The following is a 19442-nucleotide window of genomic DNA, read 5'->3' as shown; positions in this document are numbered from 1 at the left end:
GGTGGGAAGAATAAGAACATGTCCTAGATATGCTATTGACATAACTGGACTGGATCCGCTCTCTTTGGGGGAGTTAGAGGCATTTGCTATTTTGGGCTCTTCCAGATAAGATAGGAAGATAAAAGTTGGCAGGCGTATCAGGGACCAGACTAGATTAAATTAGAAATAGCCTCTTAACCTATTTGACTATCTGGGGGGAGGGATTGAACAAGATAGTTGAGAAGAATTTTATTTGCCTATAAAACAAATGATTGTTCTTCAAAGTATGCTTGTGGTATATTGGTATGATTCTCGCTTAGGGTGCGAGAGGTCTCAAGTTCAAATCACGGACCACCCTAATTTTTACATGAAGAAGATTTGAAACTAGATACGTGATCAATATAGCGATCGCTGAAAGTCGGCTGGCGTATCAGTGACCCGACCAGATTAAATTAGAAATAGTCACTTCCCCGATTTGACCATCTCGGGGGAGTGGAAGGACAGTTAATTCGAAAAAAGTAGTAAAAATAGGTATTTTTAACTTACGAATGGGTTATCGGAACTTAATGAAATTTGATATTTAGAAGAACATCTTGTCTCAGAGTTTATACTTTAAATTCCAACCGGATCCAATAACATTGGGGGGAGTTGGAGGGGGAAACCAGAAATCTTGGAAAACGCTTAGAGTGGAGAGATCGTACTGAAACTTGGTGCGAGGAAGCTCTTGGCTCTTTTGACCTCGTCACAAGTGCCGTACGAGCTCTTGGTTCTTGTTTCCTGGTGCTAAACTACCATGTCTGAACCTATGACTAAACGACTTGAAATTTGGATCGGCAACGATTTCTGCATATTTGTCTGAATCTGGTACAAAATCTGTGATAAGATTTGCACATTTTCCTAAAGGTAAATTGAAAATCAGTTTAAAAATGTGGTTTTCAAGTTTTGATTCAGCTTTCGACTTTTTTTTACAACGGGGTTTAAATGTTTTTATGTGCTGTTTTTGATCGAATTTTAGCGTTTTGTGGATTTCTGTAATTTCATGTCCATTTGCCACTATCCGTTTCGACAGAAAATGATGTACAAGAACGTTCCATTTTGGTAGAAGGTCTACCATTTAATTTTGTGTGATGTTATCCTGTGCATCTCTCGATCCACCAATGAGCGATTATAGGAGCTACAAAATTCAAGGGGAAAGGGCTTATTGTATTTGGGAAAAGTATATATTTCCCTGATTTATTGTGTTCTATAAAAATTTCTCCATCCGTTCCGAAAAACCACCCAGGTCCATTCTTCTCAAAAGTGGTAATGTCGGCCAGGAAATATGGACAAGACTCGAGTAACTCAACCCCCGTTCAGCTGAACCCAACAAAATAAAAGGTCATTTAGTCATATTAATTCTAGCATGGTAGAGAAAAACGAAATTATATAAATTCTTCATTGTAATGTCTGCTCATTTGTTTTTTTATGTTGCTAATTTATTCATGGACGGTTATAGATCAATTTGGCCAAGAATCGGCGAAAGTAATAAAATATCGAAAAATAATTTATAATATTTTTCATTGCTGGAACATATGTTTGCCACAGACAAGTTTGGCCGTGCAAATGTCTCCTTGTTTAGCTAAAATAGTCATTTTTTGTCTAAAACAATTGACGGCTCTTGTACTGCGTAATCTCTTCCAAGAGGTAAAAAGAACATAAGGATAAACATGTAAGCTAGAATGAACCTTCACCCACCAAACCATTTTTAGACGGTTAGGGTAGACTTTAGGTTAGATACGACTTCACTCCATGGACTAATCCAAAAACAGAACCAAATCTAGTCAAATTACATGGATTATGTTTCCATTGTAACTGAACCCATGTAATTGGACCCTCGTGCAGCTTTAACTCCCTGTAACTCAACCCTCATGCAACAGAACTCTAACCAATTCAACAGAGCTTTCATGCTACTCATCCCCCGTGCAACTCAGCCCTGTGAAACTGAACCGTCGCGCAGCTCAGTTCCTGTCTAACCGAACGCTCGTGCAGCTCAACACTCATTCTGGTCAAACAGTTCGTGGTAACGAACTGTAGTAAGGAGCTACCCGGCTCAGTAGTAACCAAAAATCTAAAAAATGGAATTTTGATACCAATACCTACATCAAAAGAATCGCATTTTAATGCTGATTTTAAATATATAAGTTTCATCAAGTTTGGTCTTACCCATCAAAAGTTACGAGCCTGAGAAAATTTACGTTATTTAGAAAATAGGGGGAAACGCCCCCTAAAAGTAATAGAATCTTGACAAAAATCACACCATCAGATTCAGCGTATCAGAGAACCCTACTTTAGAAGTTTCAAGCTCCTATCTACAAAAAAGTGGAATTTTGTATTTTTTGCCAGAAGGCAGATCACGGATGCGTGTTTATTTGTTTTTTTTGTTTTGTTTTTTCCCAGGGGTGATTGTATCGACCCAGTGGTCCTAGAATTTTGCAAGAGGGCTCATTCTAACGGAAATGAAAAGTTCTAGTGCCCTTTTTAAGTGACCAAAAAATTGGAGGGCACCTAGGCCCCCTCCCACGCTAATTATTTTACCAAAGTCAACGGATCAAAATTCTGAGATAGCCATTTTATTCAGCGTAGTCGAAAAACCTTATAACTATGTCTTTGGGGACGACTTACTCCCCCACAGTCCCCGTGGGAGGGGCAACAAGTTACAAACTTTGACCAGTGCTTACATATAGTAATGGTTATTGAGAAGTGTACAGGCGTTTTCAGGAGGATTTTTTTTTGGTTGGGGGAGGGGTTGAGAAGAGGGGGATATTCTGGGGGAACTTTCCATCGATAGTTTGTCATGGGGGAAGAAAATATCCATGAAGGGAGCGCAGGATTTACTAGCATTATTTAAAAAAAAGCAATGAAAAAATAAATATGAAAAAGTTCTTTCAGCTGGAAGTAAGGAGCAGCATTAAAACTTAAAACAAACAGAAATTATTACCCATTGGAGGGGCTCACCTGCTCCTAATACCTCGCTCTTTATGCTGTAGTATTTTTAGTAATTTCAACTTTTTATTCTACGGCTTTTGTGATTCTGGGGTCATTCTTAATGAATTGGGACAAAATTTAAGCTTTAGTGTAAAGAGCGAGGATCTGACAAGGGGGTGAACCCCCTGATATATGTAATAAAATATGAGAATACAAAATTCTTCACGTAAGCCAATTTATAAGTTAGGTAGATCTTTTACTAATAAAAATATTCGTAAAAAATTAAAAATTCTAGTTGCCTTTTTAATTAACCAAAAAATTGGAGGGCAACTAGGCTTCCTCCCCCGCTCTTTTTTTCTCAAAATCGTTCGATCAAAATTATGAGAAAGCCATTTAGCAAAAAAAAAATGCAAATTTTGTTTTAATTATTCCTCTGCGGAGAGCCAAAATCAAAACATGCATTGATTCAAAAACGTCCAGAAATTAAATAAAAAAACAAGTTTTTTTTAACTAAAAGTAAGGAGCGACATTAAAACTTAAAACGACCAGAAATTACTTCGTATATGAAAGAGGCTGCTTCCTCATCAACGCCCCGCTCTTTACGCTAAAGTTTTTTACTGTTTTAAAAAGAAGAATTGAGAGAAAGAGTCAAACTTTAGCGTAAAGAGCGAGGCGTTGATGAGGAAGCAGCCTCTTTCATATACGAAGTAATTTCTGGTCGTTTTAAGTTTTAATGTCGCTCCTTACTTTTAGTTAAAAAAAACTTGTTTTTTTTTATTTAATCTCTAATTTGGAACTTACTTTTTATGGCACTTGGTATTTACGGTTATTTCGAAAAAATTAGAAAAAGATATATTTTTAGCCTACGAACGGGTGATCGGATCTTAATGAACATTAATATTTAGAAGGATATCGTGTCTCAAAGCTCTTATTTTAAATCTCGACTGGATCTGGTGTCATTGGGGGGAGTTGGAGGGGGAAACATAACAATCTAGGAAAACGCTTAGAGTGGGGGGATTGGGATAAAACCTGGTGGGAAGAATATGCACAAGTCCAAGATACGTGACTGACATAAACGGACCAAATCCGCTCTATTTTGGGGAGTTTGGGGGGCACCTAATTGTCTCGGTTTTGCTAGTTCAGGCACTTCCAGATAAGCTAGGACGATGAAAGTTGGCAGCCGTATCAGGGACCAGACCAGGGTAAATTTGCAACAGTTGCTTCCCCGATTTGACAATCTGGGGGGGGGGAGAGTGGAAGGATGGTTAATTCGGAAAAATTAGAAAAAAATGATGTATTTTGAAATTTCGAACGGGTGATCGAATCTAAATGAAATTTTTTAATATTTAGAAGGACCTCGTGTCTCAGAGCTCTTATTTTAAATCACGACAGAATTCGGTGACATTGAGGGGAGTCGGAGGGGGAAACCTAAAATCTTGGAAAGCGCTTAGAATCGAGGGATCGGGATGGAACTTGCTGGAAAAAGTAAGCACAAGTCCTAGATACGTGATTGACATAAAAGAAACGAATCCGCTCTCTTTGGGGGAGTTTGGAGGGGGGGTGATTCTAAAAAATTAGAAAAAATGAGGTATTTTTAACTTACGAAGGAGTGATCGGATCTTTATGAAATTTCATATTTAGAAGAACCTCGTAACTCATATCTCTCATGTTAAATCCCGACTGGATCCATTGTCATTGGGGGGAGTGGGCGAGGACCAGAAATCTTGGAAAACAATTAGAGTGGAGAGATCAGGATGAAACTTCTTCGGAAGAATAAGCACAAGTCCAAGATACGTGACTGACATAACCGGACCAGATACGCTTTCTTCGGGGGAGTTGTGGGGGGAGTGCACCTGATTGTCTGTCCCGGTTTTACTAGTTCGGGCACTTCCAGATAAGCTAGGACGATGAAAGTTGGCAGGCGTATCAGGGACCAGACCAGATTCAATTAGAATTTAGTTGCTTCCCCGATTCTAACATCTGGGGGAGGGGGGTTGAAGAGGGCTCTTATCTTAAATCCCGACCTTATCCGGTGACATTGAGGGAAGTTGGAGGGGGAAACCTAAAATCTTGGAAAACGCTTAGAGTGGAGGGATCGGGATGAAACTTGGCGGGAAAAATAAACATAAGTCCTAGATAAGCAGATATAAGCGGAACGGATCTGCTCTCTTTGGGGGAGTCGGGGGGGGGGGGTAATTCTGAATAATTAGAAAAAAATAGGTATTTTTAACTTACGAAGGAGTGATCGGATCTTAATGAAGTTTCATATTAGAAGGACCTCGTAAATTAGATCTCTTCTTTCAAATCCTGACCGGATCCAGTGTCATTCGGGGGAGTTAGGGGGGAAGGAACTGGAAATCTGGTAAAACGCTGAGTGGAGAGATCAGGATGAAACTTGGTGGGAAGAATAAGCACAAGTCCAAGATACGTGACTGACATAACCGGACCAGATCTGCTGTTTTTGGGAGAGTTGGGGGGGGGTAATTTGGAAAAACTAGAAAAAATAAGGTATTTTAATTTACGAACGGGCAATCAGATCCTAATGAAATTTGATAGTTAGAAGGATCTTGTGCTTCAGAGCTCTTATACTAGTATCCCGACCAGATCTGGTGACAACGGAGGGAGATGGAGGGGGAAATCGGAAATCTTGGAAGACATGAAAATAAAGGTATCTTTATTTTACGAGTGGGTGATTGGATCTTAATGAAACTTGATATATAAAAAGATCTTATGCCTCAGATGCTCTATTTTCAATTTGAATTGGATCTGGGGACATTGGGAGCTGGAGGAGGAAACATAAATTTTGGAAACCGGAATTCTTGGAAAATGCTTAGAGTGGAGAGATCTGGATGAAACTTGATGGGAAGAATAAGCATAAGCTCTAGATATGTGATTGACATAATTTGAATGGATCTGCACTCTTTGGGGGAGCTGGGGGGGGGGGGGGTTTCAGTGCTTTGGGCAGTTCGGTGCTTCTGGACGTGCTAAGATGGCGAACATTGGTAGGCGTGTCAGGAACCTGCAAAAATTGACTTGACAATAGTCGTTTCTCCAATTCGACCATCTGGGGAGCTGGAGGGAGAGGAAAAACTGAAAAAAATGAGGTATTTTTAACTTACGAATGGGTGATCGGATCTTAATGAGATTCGATATTTTCTGGGACTTTGTGTCTCAGTACTCTTATTTTAAATCTCGACCATATCCGGGGATATCGGGGGAGTTGGAGGGGGAAACGAGAAATCTTGCAAAACTGCTTCGAATGAAGAGACCGGGATGAAACTTGGTGGGAAGAATAACCACAAGTCCTAAATCCGTGATTGACATAACCGGACTGAATGTGGTCTCTTTGGGAGAGTTGGGGGGAGGGGGTTAATTTGGAAAAATTAAAAAAATTGATGTATTTTTAACTTAGGAAGGGGTGGCCGGATTTTAATGAGGTCCGATATTTAGAAGTAACTCTTGTCTTAGAGCTTTTATTTTAATTCCCGACCAGATCTGGTGACATTGGGGGGAGTTTGAGGGGGAAACCGGAAATCTTGGAAAATGCTTAGAGCGGAGAGATCTGGATGAATAGGGTGGGAAGAATGAGCAAATGTCCAAGATACGTGATTGACGTAACCGGACTGGATCTGCTGTCTTTGGTGGAGTTAGGGGGATCTTTGGCGAATTCGGTGCTTGTTGACGTGCTAGGACAATGAAAATTGGTAAGCGTGTCTAGGGCTTGCACAAATTCACTTGATAAAGTCGTTATCCCCGAGTCGACCATCTGGAGGGCCTAAGAGAGCGGAAAAAGTAGAAAAAATGAGGGATTTTTTAACTTACGAGTGGGTGATCGGATCATGGATCGGATCAAGTGCCATATGAGCTCTTAGCTCTTGGTAAGATTAATATTTAATAGAATAAAAATGACTTGGTTTTAAAGAAAGCAATGGATTGATTTGTGTAAAACGCACATCCACACATCAGTCCTTGCAAAATAGTAATATTCTATAAAGGAAAGTGGGATCGGTTAACAACTCTCTTACCTCTTGTGTCTGGAAGTCGTTAAAACTTGTTTCCCTTGGTGCCTTATCCTCTCGGCAACGCATCCTGAAGGTTTGAGCTCGGAAGCAAACCAAAAACTTCACTTTAAAGTATGTGACTCACCCACTACCATACCCATTTTTATGCAGGAGGGTTGAAAATTACTTGATATCTTTTGCTTGGGATTCTATAACAAGGCTCAAAACTTGAAAGCCTACGATAATATCGATAGTTGATTAAGAGTTCAAATGAACATCATAAAAAATTGCCGATGAATCTAATCAAAAATAAAGAAATTTATTGATCTACCGTGAACGCTGCTAGTTTGCAATAAGGCTCAAGTAATATTTTATCGGGCAATGATTTTGGCAATAGACCTACTCTTAAAAGTTTTTTTTTTAATTTGGAAAAGTTCTGGGGATAGCAAGTTGGGCAATATAAGTTAGAAACTGCGAACGCAGTGAGAAGCAAATTTTGAGCTTCTAATCAACACTAGTTCAAACTTAATCTTAGAGCTTGGGTTGAGCTGAGTCAAACAGGGCTCGATTCAAATGGAGATTGAGTTGCACAATGTTTGAGCTAATTCGGGGGTTCAGTTGAACGAGGATTCAGTTAAATGTGGCTGAGTTGTAAGGGGGTTCAGTCAAATGGGATTAAGTTAAGCGGGGATTTATTAAACAGGGATCCAGTTACACGAGAGTTCAGTTACGTGAATTAAACGTAGTTCCAGTAGTACGGGCCTCAGTTACACGAGGGTTCAGTTATACACACACCACAGAAAATATAAGAAACTAAAGGAGCACTAAAATTAATTTTTAAGTTTTTTAATGGATAATGATATTTTGTTATTCTGATGGGCGAGATGTGGGAGGGGGATATACAAAAGAGAAAATACGAAAAAATGGGTATTCAATCGATCAAGATTGCTTTATGTATGGGTTTTGATGTAGATGATACTTGGCAATAAAAGTATTACTGTGTAATGAAATATTCAAAAATTCTGTCACACAAAAAGCAACTGAAAAGAGAAAAAATGTTGGTTTTATAGTGTAGTAATCATGAAGAGTTCATGACTTCTTATGTTTTGTTTTGCTATTACTCAGAAGTGTTTGAGTACAGAGTAACGTTTGTAATACCAGTGCGATTTTAACAATGTATTTAATCCTTTGTATGTAAATAATTTAAGAGATGCTTAATTTAGTGGGCCTGAGAAGTTAAGCTTCCAGGAAGGTTTGTATATTCAGAAAAACCTCGTAACCAGTTTCTAAAAATAAATTTTTCTTGGCTGACTACACACATAAAAACTTGCTTGTAGGTGTTAAGGCGTTCTTGATTAGTTAAAGCAAAATGTGCTTATACTGAACGTTTAATCAAGTGACAAGGGACTGTAAAAATATCGTAAATTTTACCAGCTAAAATTACATCAAATTTTTGGCGTAAAAAACTCTATACATACCAACTTTCTTATTTTTTCAATCCAGCTTTTAATTTTTCAGCAAGGTGTATTTAAATATTAAATAAAAAAGCTTCTGTTTGTGAGACATTTTAAGAACGATTGTTTTATTGATAATATTTCAACAATTATGCAATCGGTCAAGTACCCAGGAATTTTTTTCAGGGGAGGGAGAATAATGAAAATAGTACTTTTTATTTAATAACTTGAATACAAATTACTTAGAAATTTGGGTAAACTTCAGATTTTTGGGGTCTGATACCGTCGACTCGTCTCCCTGGGAACATTCCTCTATGCAAAGTTAATTTTTTGAGGGCATAAAATAGCCAAGGCATGGTTTTCCTTGTGATTAAAGAAGTTAGATGTGCAGTCAGGTTTCGCATAACAACAATGAAACAATTCAAAACGTTAAATTTCTAAAAAGTTAAATTTTAATTTGAACTGAAATTATCAAAGTAATTCTATTGTCATAATTTTTGCCCATAAGTTAAGTCTTGCTCAAATATAGACTAGTAAAAGCAGCTTTTGTATAAAGACCACGTAACAATATGAGGCCGCGTGATAACAAGGTTTGCTTCGTGTCTTAAATTGACATTATTTCGTAGTGTAAAAAAAAGAGGTTATGATGTTAAAATAAAATATTGCCCCTTCTTTTGCAGGTCTTCAAACGAAAATGGATGGAGAAGATTTTAAAGATACAAGCGGAATTACAAGCACAGATCCTACCAATGGGAACTCTGTGCATCAATCAGAGCGATTTCTTCATTTGGGTAAATGTGATGGGGAAAACAGAGGGATTGATCTTCAGCAGACATTCAAGGAAGAGAACCTAGTCAGTTTGTTCACCTTTGACTGTCCTCCTGCAACAGCTAGTGTCCCCTATAGACTTCTTCATCGTCTAGATTTGGATTTTAGTTATCCTTGTGATACTGAAGAGGAAGACTTCTTTTCTGTAATGAAAGAGACAAACAAGTCTAAAAAGATTAATATTTGTCAACTTTTTAGCGGCTATTCACTTCGAGATAATATAAATATTTTAAGACTTTTGCTTGAATCACGATATGCTATTCCGATATGTAACTTAGAAATCGTAGAGTTGCTTAGGATCACGCAAAGAATAGAGGATGATGTGTTCCTTGGGGAAGATCTAAAGCTTCCACGCATTGCACTTATCAGCCAAGTTAAGAACTTCGATAGTCATACAGGAAAAATAATGGAAGGTCTTTTTAATTTGAGAACTTCTTTTAACACCGGCGATGCATCAAATATCGAGATTGGTCAAGGCCTAGTTTGTCTAGGAAACAAGAAAAAGGAAGCTTGTATTGTCATACATATTTGGGGGAATTTTGAACAGTATTGGACTTCCTTGACTGATTTTGTTGACTACCTCATTGTCGAGGATGAATATAAATCTGAATCTGACCTTGTTGACTACGAACTTGTTGGGAATGAAATGTCTTCTCAGTTTAGTAAATTATCTCCTTTTATTCGTAAATATTCTGGTGAAACATCCCTTCCAAAGTTCATCACAGTTTGGATTCCGAACCTTTCAAATATGAAGAATATTTCAATTGTTCGTCCGTTTTGCCTTATTGAAGGCTCCTTAGGGTATTTCGTTGAAAACAGCGTCGTCAATTATTATCCATATTTCGTGAAACAACATATCACGAAACACCATTGCATTCGCTCTTTTCTTCTAATGGATATTTAAGGATGGAAATGGACATTTTACGGGAAATGTACTTAAGAGTTTCTCAGATGAATGGCTTGGAAGAATACAGAACAAAAATTCTTCTGTTGCAGAAGAGTTATGCAAAAGAAGGTGCATTTCTGGAACAATTGAATGAGGTGAAATCTATCGGGGAGAACAATGAACGTAATGACATACAACGGAAAATAATTGAAGAACACGAGTTTCGCTTCAGTCGACGTTCTAAAACTGATCCTCTTATTATGTATTTCTTGGAAGGTCTTCGTAAGAATAAAATTGATGAAATGGTGCTTCATCTTCAAGTTCTTGATGATGCAATCGCAAATAACATTAAGAAATCAAAAATTGTGGCTCAACTAGCTGAAGAGGTGCGAGACAAGACAACAAAGTTTTCACAAAGACTACAACTGTCTGTAACAGATTCTGAGTATGCGAAGCAGGTAGAATTAAGCAGAAAAGAGCTGACTGTTGCAAAAGAGAATCGGAATAATGCTGTTCTTTCACTTCGTCACTTATGGAGGGAAATTTCTTTGTTCTATTCGTCAGGAAATAGTGGAGAATTTGAAGATTTACCACAAAGGGCAGCGTTTTACTTAATAGGAGGTGAAACCCTAGAGCTTTATGATGGAGATGCAAATATGCTAAATGTTGAATGGATTGCCGCTATTTTCAAAAACCTGGAATCCTTGCTACCCCAAAAACGAATCTTTGTATTGTGTGTTCTTGGAGAGCAAAGCAGTGGAAAATCGACATTGCTGAATACTATGTTTGGCATTCGACTTCCAGCTAGTGTTGGACAATGTACAAGAGGTCTTACAATAACCCTTGTTAAAACAATTGAGCGACAAGAGTATGATTATGTTTTGATTTTTGACTCAGAAGGTCTCCGGTCACCAGAACATAAAGGTCTTTGTGGCAGTATTAAACGGGATAACAAAATTGCTACCCTCTCTGTTCTGCCGTCGGATGCAACAATCCTTGTAATAAAAGGCGAAAATGACAACGCATTGAAAGATATTCTGCCAATTGTTGCATTAGCCTATAAAGGATCTAAGCTAGCAGAAGAAAGAGAGGGCATACTTAGCTGTAAATTTTTTGCAGCTTACAATCAAGTTAAGGCTGATGGGGAGAACCAGAAAAAGCTTGAGAACATATTTTCTCAGCTATCGACTACCCTTGTTGAATCTTTTACAAAAACAAATTCCCTTAGAGATTTAGATGTGCATACATCAATTAAATTTCCTCAGTTGTTAACCAACGAGCATGATATATGGGTTTTTGGATGCAATTCTAAAGGAGACTCACCACTTGATGTTCCAAATACAGATTTTAGCCAGAAAATGGTTGAATTCCGGGAGTATATTCACAAACAGGTTGTCAGTCAGTCGGGATGGAATGCCCGTGAATTTGGAAACCTTGAACAATATTTATCTTTAGTTTGGGACTGCTTGAATAATTCGGACTTCGATCTTTCTTTCGAAACTGTCATTGAGAGACATGCTTACACTGAACTTGAAAATAAGTATCAGAATTTCAGAAAAAAATATTATGAAGAGTACGAGGAGCAGTTCAATCTTCTCAAAGACAAATATAAGGAAGATTATTCCTTACAAGAGGGAAGACCAATGAACTTTACAGAAATTCATGCAAATGTTGAAGAACTTGAGGTAAAAATGAAGCCGCAAAGTGAAAAATTTGAGGAAGATGTAAACCTTATGTTTGAAGAAAAACAAAACCAAAAGTGGAAAACAGAATTTTCAAGGAAAGTTCAAGACACAATTTTCTCAGCAACAAATCAATGGTGTCATAAACTGGAAGTTTTCTTGCGAAATCAATTTACTTTTGGTGCAAAAGTGAAACAGTACGAAAGAGAAATGAGAGATGAAATAGCTGAAGAATTTAGATCAGGGAATATGAAAGAAAAAACTGAGGAACAGTTAATCGAAATGTTTAATAGAATCTTTGGTAACATCGTTAAAAGGGCTAAAGAGGAAAATCCTCCTATGGATGTTCAAAATGCAGTTTTGAAGGCCTACAGAACTAATTCAACGATTGCGAGCCTTGGAATTGATCTCTTGTGTGACAATGAAAAAACAATCCTTATGGGGGAAACTCTGGAATGAGTCTAAAAATAAAGCCAAGAATCTAATCGATCCTGTTTTGGAATGGTTGGCACATGGTCTAACCGATAAAAATCCCATTGAAAAAATGGTTATTCCCATGGTTGTTAGGGTGGCAAATGGAAGAAAATTCTACTGTGATGCAGTTGTGCATAATGCGATAAATGATATCGAAACCTTTATAAGAAGGCAAAATATAAAGATGAACAAATCAGAAAGAAAACGAATACATCGTGTGGCATATGATCTTCTAGTCAGTATCTTTGTAGATATTCAGCTTCAGTGGGAGCGAGAGAATTCCGTTTACATGCGTTTTGAGTCCATGAAGGAGGTTATGAAACGGTTTTTTCTTGACGTTGCTAAGGGTTTGGAGGATATAGACCTGATGGCATCAAGATTCGAAGGCTTTTTCTCGAGACACACTTATAAGGCTTTTGAAAGCGAAGTAGAAGCACTTGTTATGACTAACATAAGGGCAAAACGTTGGGTTCAATCGCCAAAATATGTGCAAGGCCATATGGATTTATATCTGATAGAAGAAGTAGAATCAAAAGGTATTGCTAAAATATTGCAGCTAATTGACAAGCCTGTTAAGCTGAAAAAACTTACTAGTAGTAGATTGATCCGCTTTGAAGTTGACACAGTGCTTAAGCATTTTACATGGGAAAAATTCATATCACTTCTGGAAAAAAGTTTGAAGAACGCATATGATAGTGCTTCTGTGGATGTTGAAACCAAATCAAAATCTTTTTATCTTTTTCATCTTTTCGAATCTTTCAAAATTTTTAAAAGCACTTACGTTGCCGATGAATTAAGGAGAGAAATGCATGCACTTGGTTGGACAGAATTAGAAGAAATGTCAATGCAATTCGAATTAAGACACATCAATGCCATTGTAAATAAATTTGCTGCCTCATTTTCATCCTTGGATAAAAACAAGATTATAGATTCGGTTTACTTACTACTCCAGGACAATCGTCTTTTTGACGCTGCATTTTGTACGTCGTGCCAGGAAAAATGTCCTCTTTGTAGAAGCTTTTGCTTCCTTGAGTTATCTCATGATGGCTGCCATGATTGTTTTCATCAGCCAGATGGCCTAACAGGTTGGCATTACAGAGAAACCCGAAAATTGAGTCACAATGCATGTAATAAAAATCATCCAGATTCTAAATTCATACTACGCAACGATGGGAAATATAAATATGGTGATTTTTCTAAGAAGTTTAATACTTGGCTTCAACCTGATAGAACTCAACTTATATCAGAATATCGACAGTATTTAATCAGCAGATATAATGTAGAGATTGCCAAATACTATTCTGTAAACCCTTCTGATGCGGTAGATCCAGCTGAAAATCTAGATGTTGTTACAAGCAAAATTAAAAGAAGACTTGATTTTTATAAAGATTTTCCAGAGCAATAACTATCTAAATGGATCTTTTTGAGCTTACTGGATCTTCCCTATTAAGCGAAATCATACTCATTTTTATCATAGTCGAACAACTTCGTTTCCAGTGGCCTTTTTTTGTATCTTTTTGATTAATAAAATATTATATGTGAGAAAGAGTGAAGAAGTAAATATAGGGTATGTTTTTCATTCTGACCATTACCAATAGTATTAACTTTTCATTCCTCTAAAATAAGAGGGGGGAGGGGGCTGAGGCCATCTTCAATTTAATCATATCCAAGTCTATTGAAACTAAGTAAATACGATTTTCTTTAAACCTTTCCAATCTTTTGCATATAGACTCATTCTTTCGACCTTTTCTGTTCTGGCAGAATCTATAATCGCCTTTCGGCGGACCCTCTACCTCTGTCCGTCAATGTGACATTTCAGGTTTGGCTTAAGACAGATCCTCATTTTGGATGACAGAAGTCGAAAGAGACAAAAATAATTTTATACTCATCTAATAAATAAAATAAAACAATCGGCAACGCCAAACGGCACCAGAGCTAAACTGTGGTGCTCATCAAAATTGGACATTTCATATATAAAAATGCCAATTTACGAAAATTTAGTGGGGGGGGGCAGTGTATTACTCAAAATCTGGGGGTAGTTTTTGGTCAATAAACATGCTCTTTACTTTTCATCACAAAGCTTCATTTTTGATTGTAACTTCTATCTTTAAGTTTGATTTGGCTTTTGGCTTTGGTCCTCGTCTGGGGTGGGAGGATGTCTTAAATAAAGATTTGAATGAAATGGGAACTTCTTGGGAGGGTGTAAAGAGGGAGGCCTTGAATAGATTAGGTTGGAGGAGGAGCTTGCTTAGCTGTGGTGAATTATTATTAGTATTAGTTGTTTGGCTTTTAATTTCGGTTTTGTGTGTTCGGCTTCATTTTCCAGTGTAGTTTTTGCTGACATTCCGTCTCATATCTTCTTCAATAGTAATTTCTGTATGTTTTTCGTAAGACATCTAATGTTAATTAATTTCTTCTCGTTTTGAACTTTTGAATCATTATTTAATTTTCGTTAAATATTTTCCTTTAAAATTTTATTCATACTCCGTTTATTCATTGGTAGTTTTATATTTGTTAATCGTTTGGTCTGATTGGATCAAACATGGATCGAAGGTCCAAGCTATTTGAATTACCACATATCAATGGTAAATATATTTGCTTCTCCTTTTTCAACCGTGGGTAGAAATAAGGAATTTTGACGCAGTTTTATTTACATTATATGATTGAAATACCATCCCTATAAACCATTGTCATTTCTGGAATTTTCTTGCGATGATTGTCAAAATTGTTTTCATCAGCTAAAGTGTATACAAAGCCAGTCCTATATTGAAATTAAAAGACTCTGTCACTTAGCATGTAATAACAATTCCTGCTAATAGACTTTCCTGTCTTTCTAATGGAAAAGAAAAGATTTACGCCAACACTCCGATACGTTAATTCCAGTTGAGTGTTGTAACAAAAAAAATTGATTCTACAAGGATTTTACTGTTAAAAATAACTAGAAAAATTTTCGTTTAGCTGTATTTTTTTCATTCAATGAAAAAAGAAAATCCATATTTGTCTTGCACAAACAACTTTGCTATCAATATTAAGAAATTTTTTTTTTTGAATGAAAGAATACTTATCAGAATAAAAGAAATAAATGTAAATGTAAGATCAAGAACTGTGGCTCAGCTAGCTGAAGAAGTTTGAGAGAAGACAAAAAAGTTCTTTGAAAATCTCAAGTTGTCAGCAACGAGTTCGGAATCTGTGGATCAGGTAGAATTTTTCTTCTGAATGAAAGAATACTTATCAGAATAAAAGAAATAAATGTAACAAATCCAATAGCTTTCATTTCTGATATTACCCTTGGTGACGAATTAACAATTTTCGTAGGGGATTGAGGTTCATTTTGAGTTTTATTAGTGACAAACATAATAAAAAGAAGGATTTATTAATTCTTCTGAACCGTCCTGAAGTTTTGTGAATGAACTTATCCTTAGATGAAGCAAAATTTGGGGAATTTTTCAAGGTCTGCCCACTTCTGAATCTGGATTTATGTTTATTACTGTTATATGCCCGTCTTGTTTACATTTAACGCATGTTTTATCATAATCTTAATGGTTTTTCGTGACGACATCACTAAAATTGATGAACTCAAAGACAGTTGAGTAGACAGAACCCTGTTTTTAGAAGGCTCCGACCTAATTTGGATTGTGGTAGTCCCTTCGGGAAAAAATCTAGTAACAAGAATGTCGATCAAGTGGACAACTTTACTTACCTAGGTAATATCATTAGTAAAGACACAAGGGTTCAGTGAATATATTAAAAGTAGAATAGTCTTTGCCCAGGATGCTTTTTTAACAGTCAAAAAGTTTGGCAAAATAGGTATATAAGTCTGCAGCTTATGATTAAAATATTGGAAACTTTCGTAATGACTGTGGTCAAGCGTGGTTCTGAAACGTGGCGTTTTGAAAGATAAAAAGAAATGGCTAGATATTTTCCAGAGAATTTGCCTACGGAGTTTTGCGTACGCGACTGACTGATCGCATCTCAAATAGGAAGTTTACGAAAACTGTGGTTCAATCTTGATTTCTAGGGCTATAATGAAAGAAAGAAGAAGATGGCTATGTCGGTTTTTGTCGATGAAGGATAGTAGATTTTCAAAGATAGTCCTTGTCGGTCAACGGTTTAGGCCCAAACAAACAGCAGGTCGTCCCCTAGGGAAGTGGGAGGATGACGAATGGAAAGATTTCAGGGAATCGGAAACTTCTAGAGAAGGTGTAAAGAGGGAGGTTTTGAATAAAGTGGCATGGAGGAGGAGCATGGTTAGCTGTGTTGGCATCAGGCGGTGTGGTCTTGCTGTGAGTTGTTAATAGTAGTAGCAGTAATACCACATTTTTAACGTGAAAGGAGAGTATTTGTCCTCCTCTTAAAATTACATACACCCCTCTCCTGAGGTTTCACATAATACCTTTTAGTTATCTTGATTGTTTTTTTTAGGTCGATAAATAATTGCTCCCCTTGATTCTAAAAAGACATTACGCCCCCCCCACATTTTTGTGAATTGACATCGCTGTGCACGCGTAAAAAGGGTGTTCCCATCCCTAAATACGCCTGGAAACACTTCCAAGCCGAGGTATGGGAGAATGGGCGTCAACAGGGGCAATAGTTCTTCATTGTAAAATTAAGGCAATATAATGGGCATAATATGTCATTCTGAGACCAAGGGCCCATTGCAGTTGCCCTTTTTTGTCCTTGGATCCATTTAAAACTGAAATATATTTATTTCAATGAAAATATTAACACCTGTTATCACATTCAAAGCTATTTCATTTATTACCATCAAACCCAGTCAATAAAACTTCTTTGTGACGTCCTTGCAACTATCCGACTATGTATGTTGTGCTTCTGCACATTAGCATTTTTAGTAAAATTTCTTCAATGAAATTCATATTTTGATGTTGAACAGAAAACTTTCTAGAGAGATATCGGCATTTTCGTTAAAATTTCTTAGAAAATATTGCTGTTTCTAAAGTTAGACAACCCTTTATTGACAAACATTGACATTTTTGTAAAGTTTTTTGGATGATATGTATTTTTCTTAAGAAAAAGCAATCTTTTCTTAAGATAAATCTAAATTAGACTTCCCTATTATAAGAAGTTGTTCATAAAAAGTAAAGGGTTATATTAGACCAAAGACGAGCAGAAATTAAGTCGTAAATGAGTATTATTAAACAATCATAAATCAATAACAATAAGTGGAACCCAAAACAAGCAGAAATTAAAATAGATAATTAAATCAAACTAGGTTGAAACATTTCAAAACAATCAAGTCAAAACATGATTATTGAATCTTTGACTATTTTGTACAGAATGGTAATCTAAGAGTTCTGATCAGTATTGAAGACGGGATATCTAAAAAGGTCAGGAAAGGAGGTATCTAAAAACGGCAAAAGAGGGAATTAATCACCTTTGACTTTTAAACATGCACTACAGCTTTGAATTTCCGATCAAATAAGCTCCACCCTGAAGCTTCCGACAACTTTATACGGAGTGGCCTGGTAAAAAAGAACTTAAAAAAAAAGAAAATGATAAAAATACAGAGCCCAGCAAACTTTTTATTTAGGCAGTGCTGTTGCATTAGATAAGAAATGTTTAAGTTTAAAGTAAAATTCCTTAAATAGTAAAATTTATATTTCTAAAGTTAGATACAAAATTTCCTTGACAAACGCTAGACTTTAAACGGTTTTTGCTAAGATAAAATTGAGTTACTGTTTAGTGTGGGCAAAAACACAAGTACGTAGTCTGACTTGATGAAGGAAATTTCTCGACTTTTGCAAGAAATAATTGTTCAAAAGAATATTTCGCTAAGGAACACCATCCCTGCCCTCGGTGTGTAAGTAAAAACATGAACATATAAATATAGACGCCTTGAAAAAGTAATAGAAAACAATAACCACAATATTTGCTTTTGCATCCTTCCAATTTTTAAATAAATGGATAATGAAATTCAAATTTAGGCACAAATCTATTATTTAAACCCTACAAAAGAGAGGAATAACTGGGCTCAGTCAAATTGGCTTTTAAAAGACATACTTGTAAGAAATTGCCTTATAGCTCTTTGTGACCTCGGAGGAGCCAATATGTAAGTTTACAAATCCAATTCAGTAATTCCCTTGCCGTTTCTTAAGAAAAAATTTACAACACACAGTTGTAAAAATTTAATGAAGTCTAAAAAAAAATCATTAATAAAAAAAAATCCGAGGATATGGTATTGAAGAAATAGGTTACAAACCCGACTAGTTTCAGCTGTGGCCTAGATCTGAAGCAGCTTGGAGGGTTTAAAAGCCGAAGAGGTTCGTTTTAATACTTTGTTACTGCCTTTATCGTTTTCTCAAGGAACGCTTCGATGCTACAAGATGTGAAAAATACGCTTCAACCACAACCTTCATTTGAAGCTATATACCCTTTCAGGGCTGAATTATGATAGGTCTAAAAAAAAAAAAATCCATTTCCAGATTTTAACCTTAAATGAGCTCACCTATGATGAATTAGCATCATTCGCTGTCACAAGCTGCAAAATCCATATACTGATCTGACATGGAAATTTATTTTTGCTGACACTACAAGGAAGAAGAAATATAAAATTGTCATTGGGTATGAAAGATTTTGAAACAGTTTCTCTTCTGCACCAGAAACAATGAAATCTGCCACTTTGAACACTGGATTCGAGCACAAGCGGAGTAGAGCCGGCATTGCTTCTTATGAGCCACTGCATCCGGCTAATGCTGGATGCCGTCATAGTGAACACTATCATATGGCTTTGGTCTTTTTGGAGTGAAACAGCCTTGGTCTCTGAGGGGTCTTCCACGAGACCTTGGAGTTGCATCACTTGTAGAGATAGGGTAGATGGCGATTTCGTTCTTTAAGTCTAAGAAGCTGTTTTTGTGGGTTCGGCCATGCTGACCCATATGACGCTGATAAAAGAACAATGCGTTGACGACTGAAACATCCAAGAAATAGTTACCATTTCATACCATATACCATTTCTACCATACCATATACCATTTCTTTCCGCGGGTATCCATCCTGTACAGCTCAATGAGCATGTCACTGAGGTCAGCGCCACCCGTGAATTTGTTGCACTCAGCAATGCACAGGAGACGAACAACGTCAATCTACTTCTTCAACTTACTGTCCCAATGTTAGCAGTTGCCTGAACGTTCAGCGCCAACAAATGACGAAGCAATGC

The 19442-nt window shown here is 36.8% G+C and overlaps 2 protein-coding genes across 3 annotated transcripts in view; both read left to right on the top strand.

Moving 5' to 3' along the window:
* LOC136029853 (interferon-induced very large GTPase 1-like) overlaps positions 1-12253 on the top strand; it is a 31899-nt gene extending 19646 nt beyond the window's left edge. For both annotated transcript variants that reach the window (XM_065708308.1, XM_065708309.1), the window contains exon 2: positions 9079-12253. In XM_065708308.1, the coding sequence (XP_065564380.1) occupies positions 10133-12253 (2121 nt within the window). In that variant the 5' untranslated portion in view covers positions 9079-10132. The remainder of the gene's footprint in view (positions 1-9078) is intronic.
* An 85-nt stretch (positions 12254-12338) lies between these two features.
* On the top strand, positions 12339-13201 carry LOC136029854 (uncharacterized; the record flags this gene model as incomplete). The annotated part of the gene is given in 1 exon segment (XM_065708310.1): positions 12339-13201. A coding segment is annotated over 1 exon segment (863 nt), but the record flags the coding sequence as incomplete, so codon positions are not given.
* Positions 13202-19442: the final 6241 nt, after the last annotated feature.

Source organism: Artemia franciscana, chromosome 8 (assembly GCF_032884065.1).
Source record: "Artemia franciscana chromosome 8, ASM3288406v1, whole genome shotgun sequence".
Lineage (NCBI taxonomy): Eukaryota > Metazoa > Arthropoda > Branchiopoda > Anostraca > Artemiidae > Artemia > Artemia franciscana.
The sequence above is the reverse complement of the archived record's forward strand: the minus strand, read 5'-3'. Positions and strand labels throughout refer to the sequence as shown.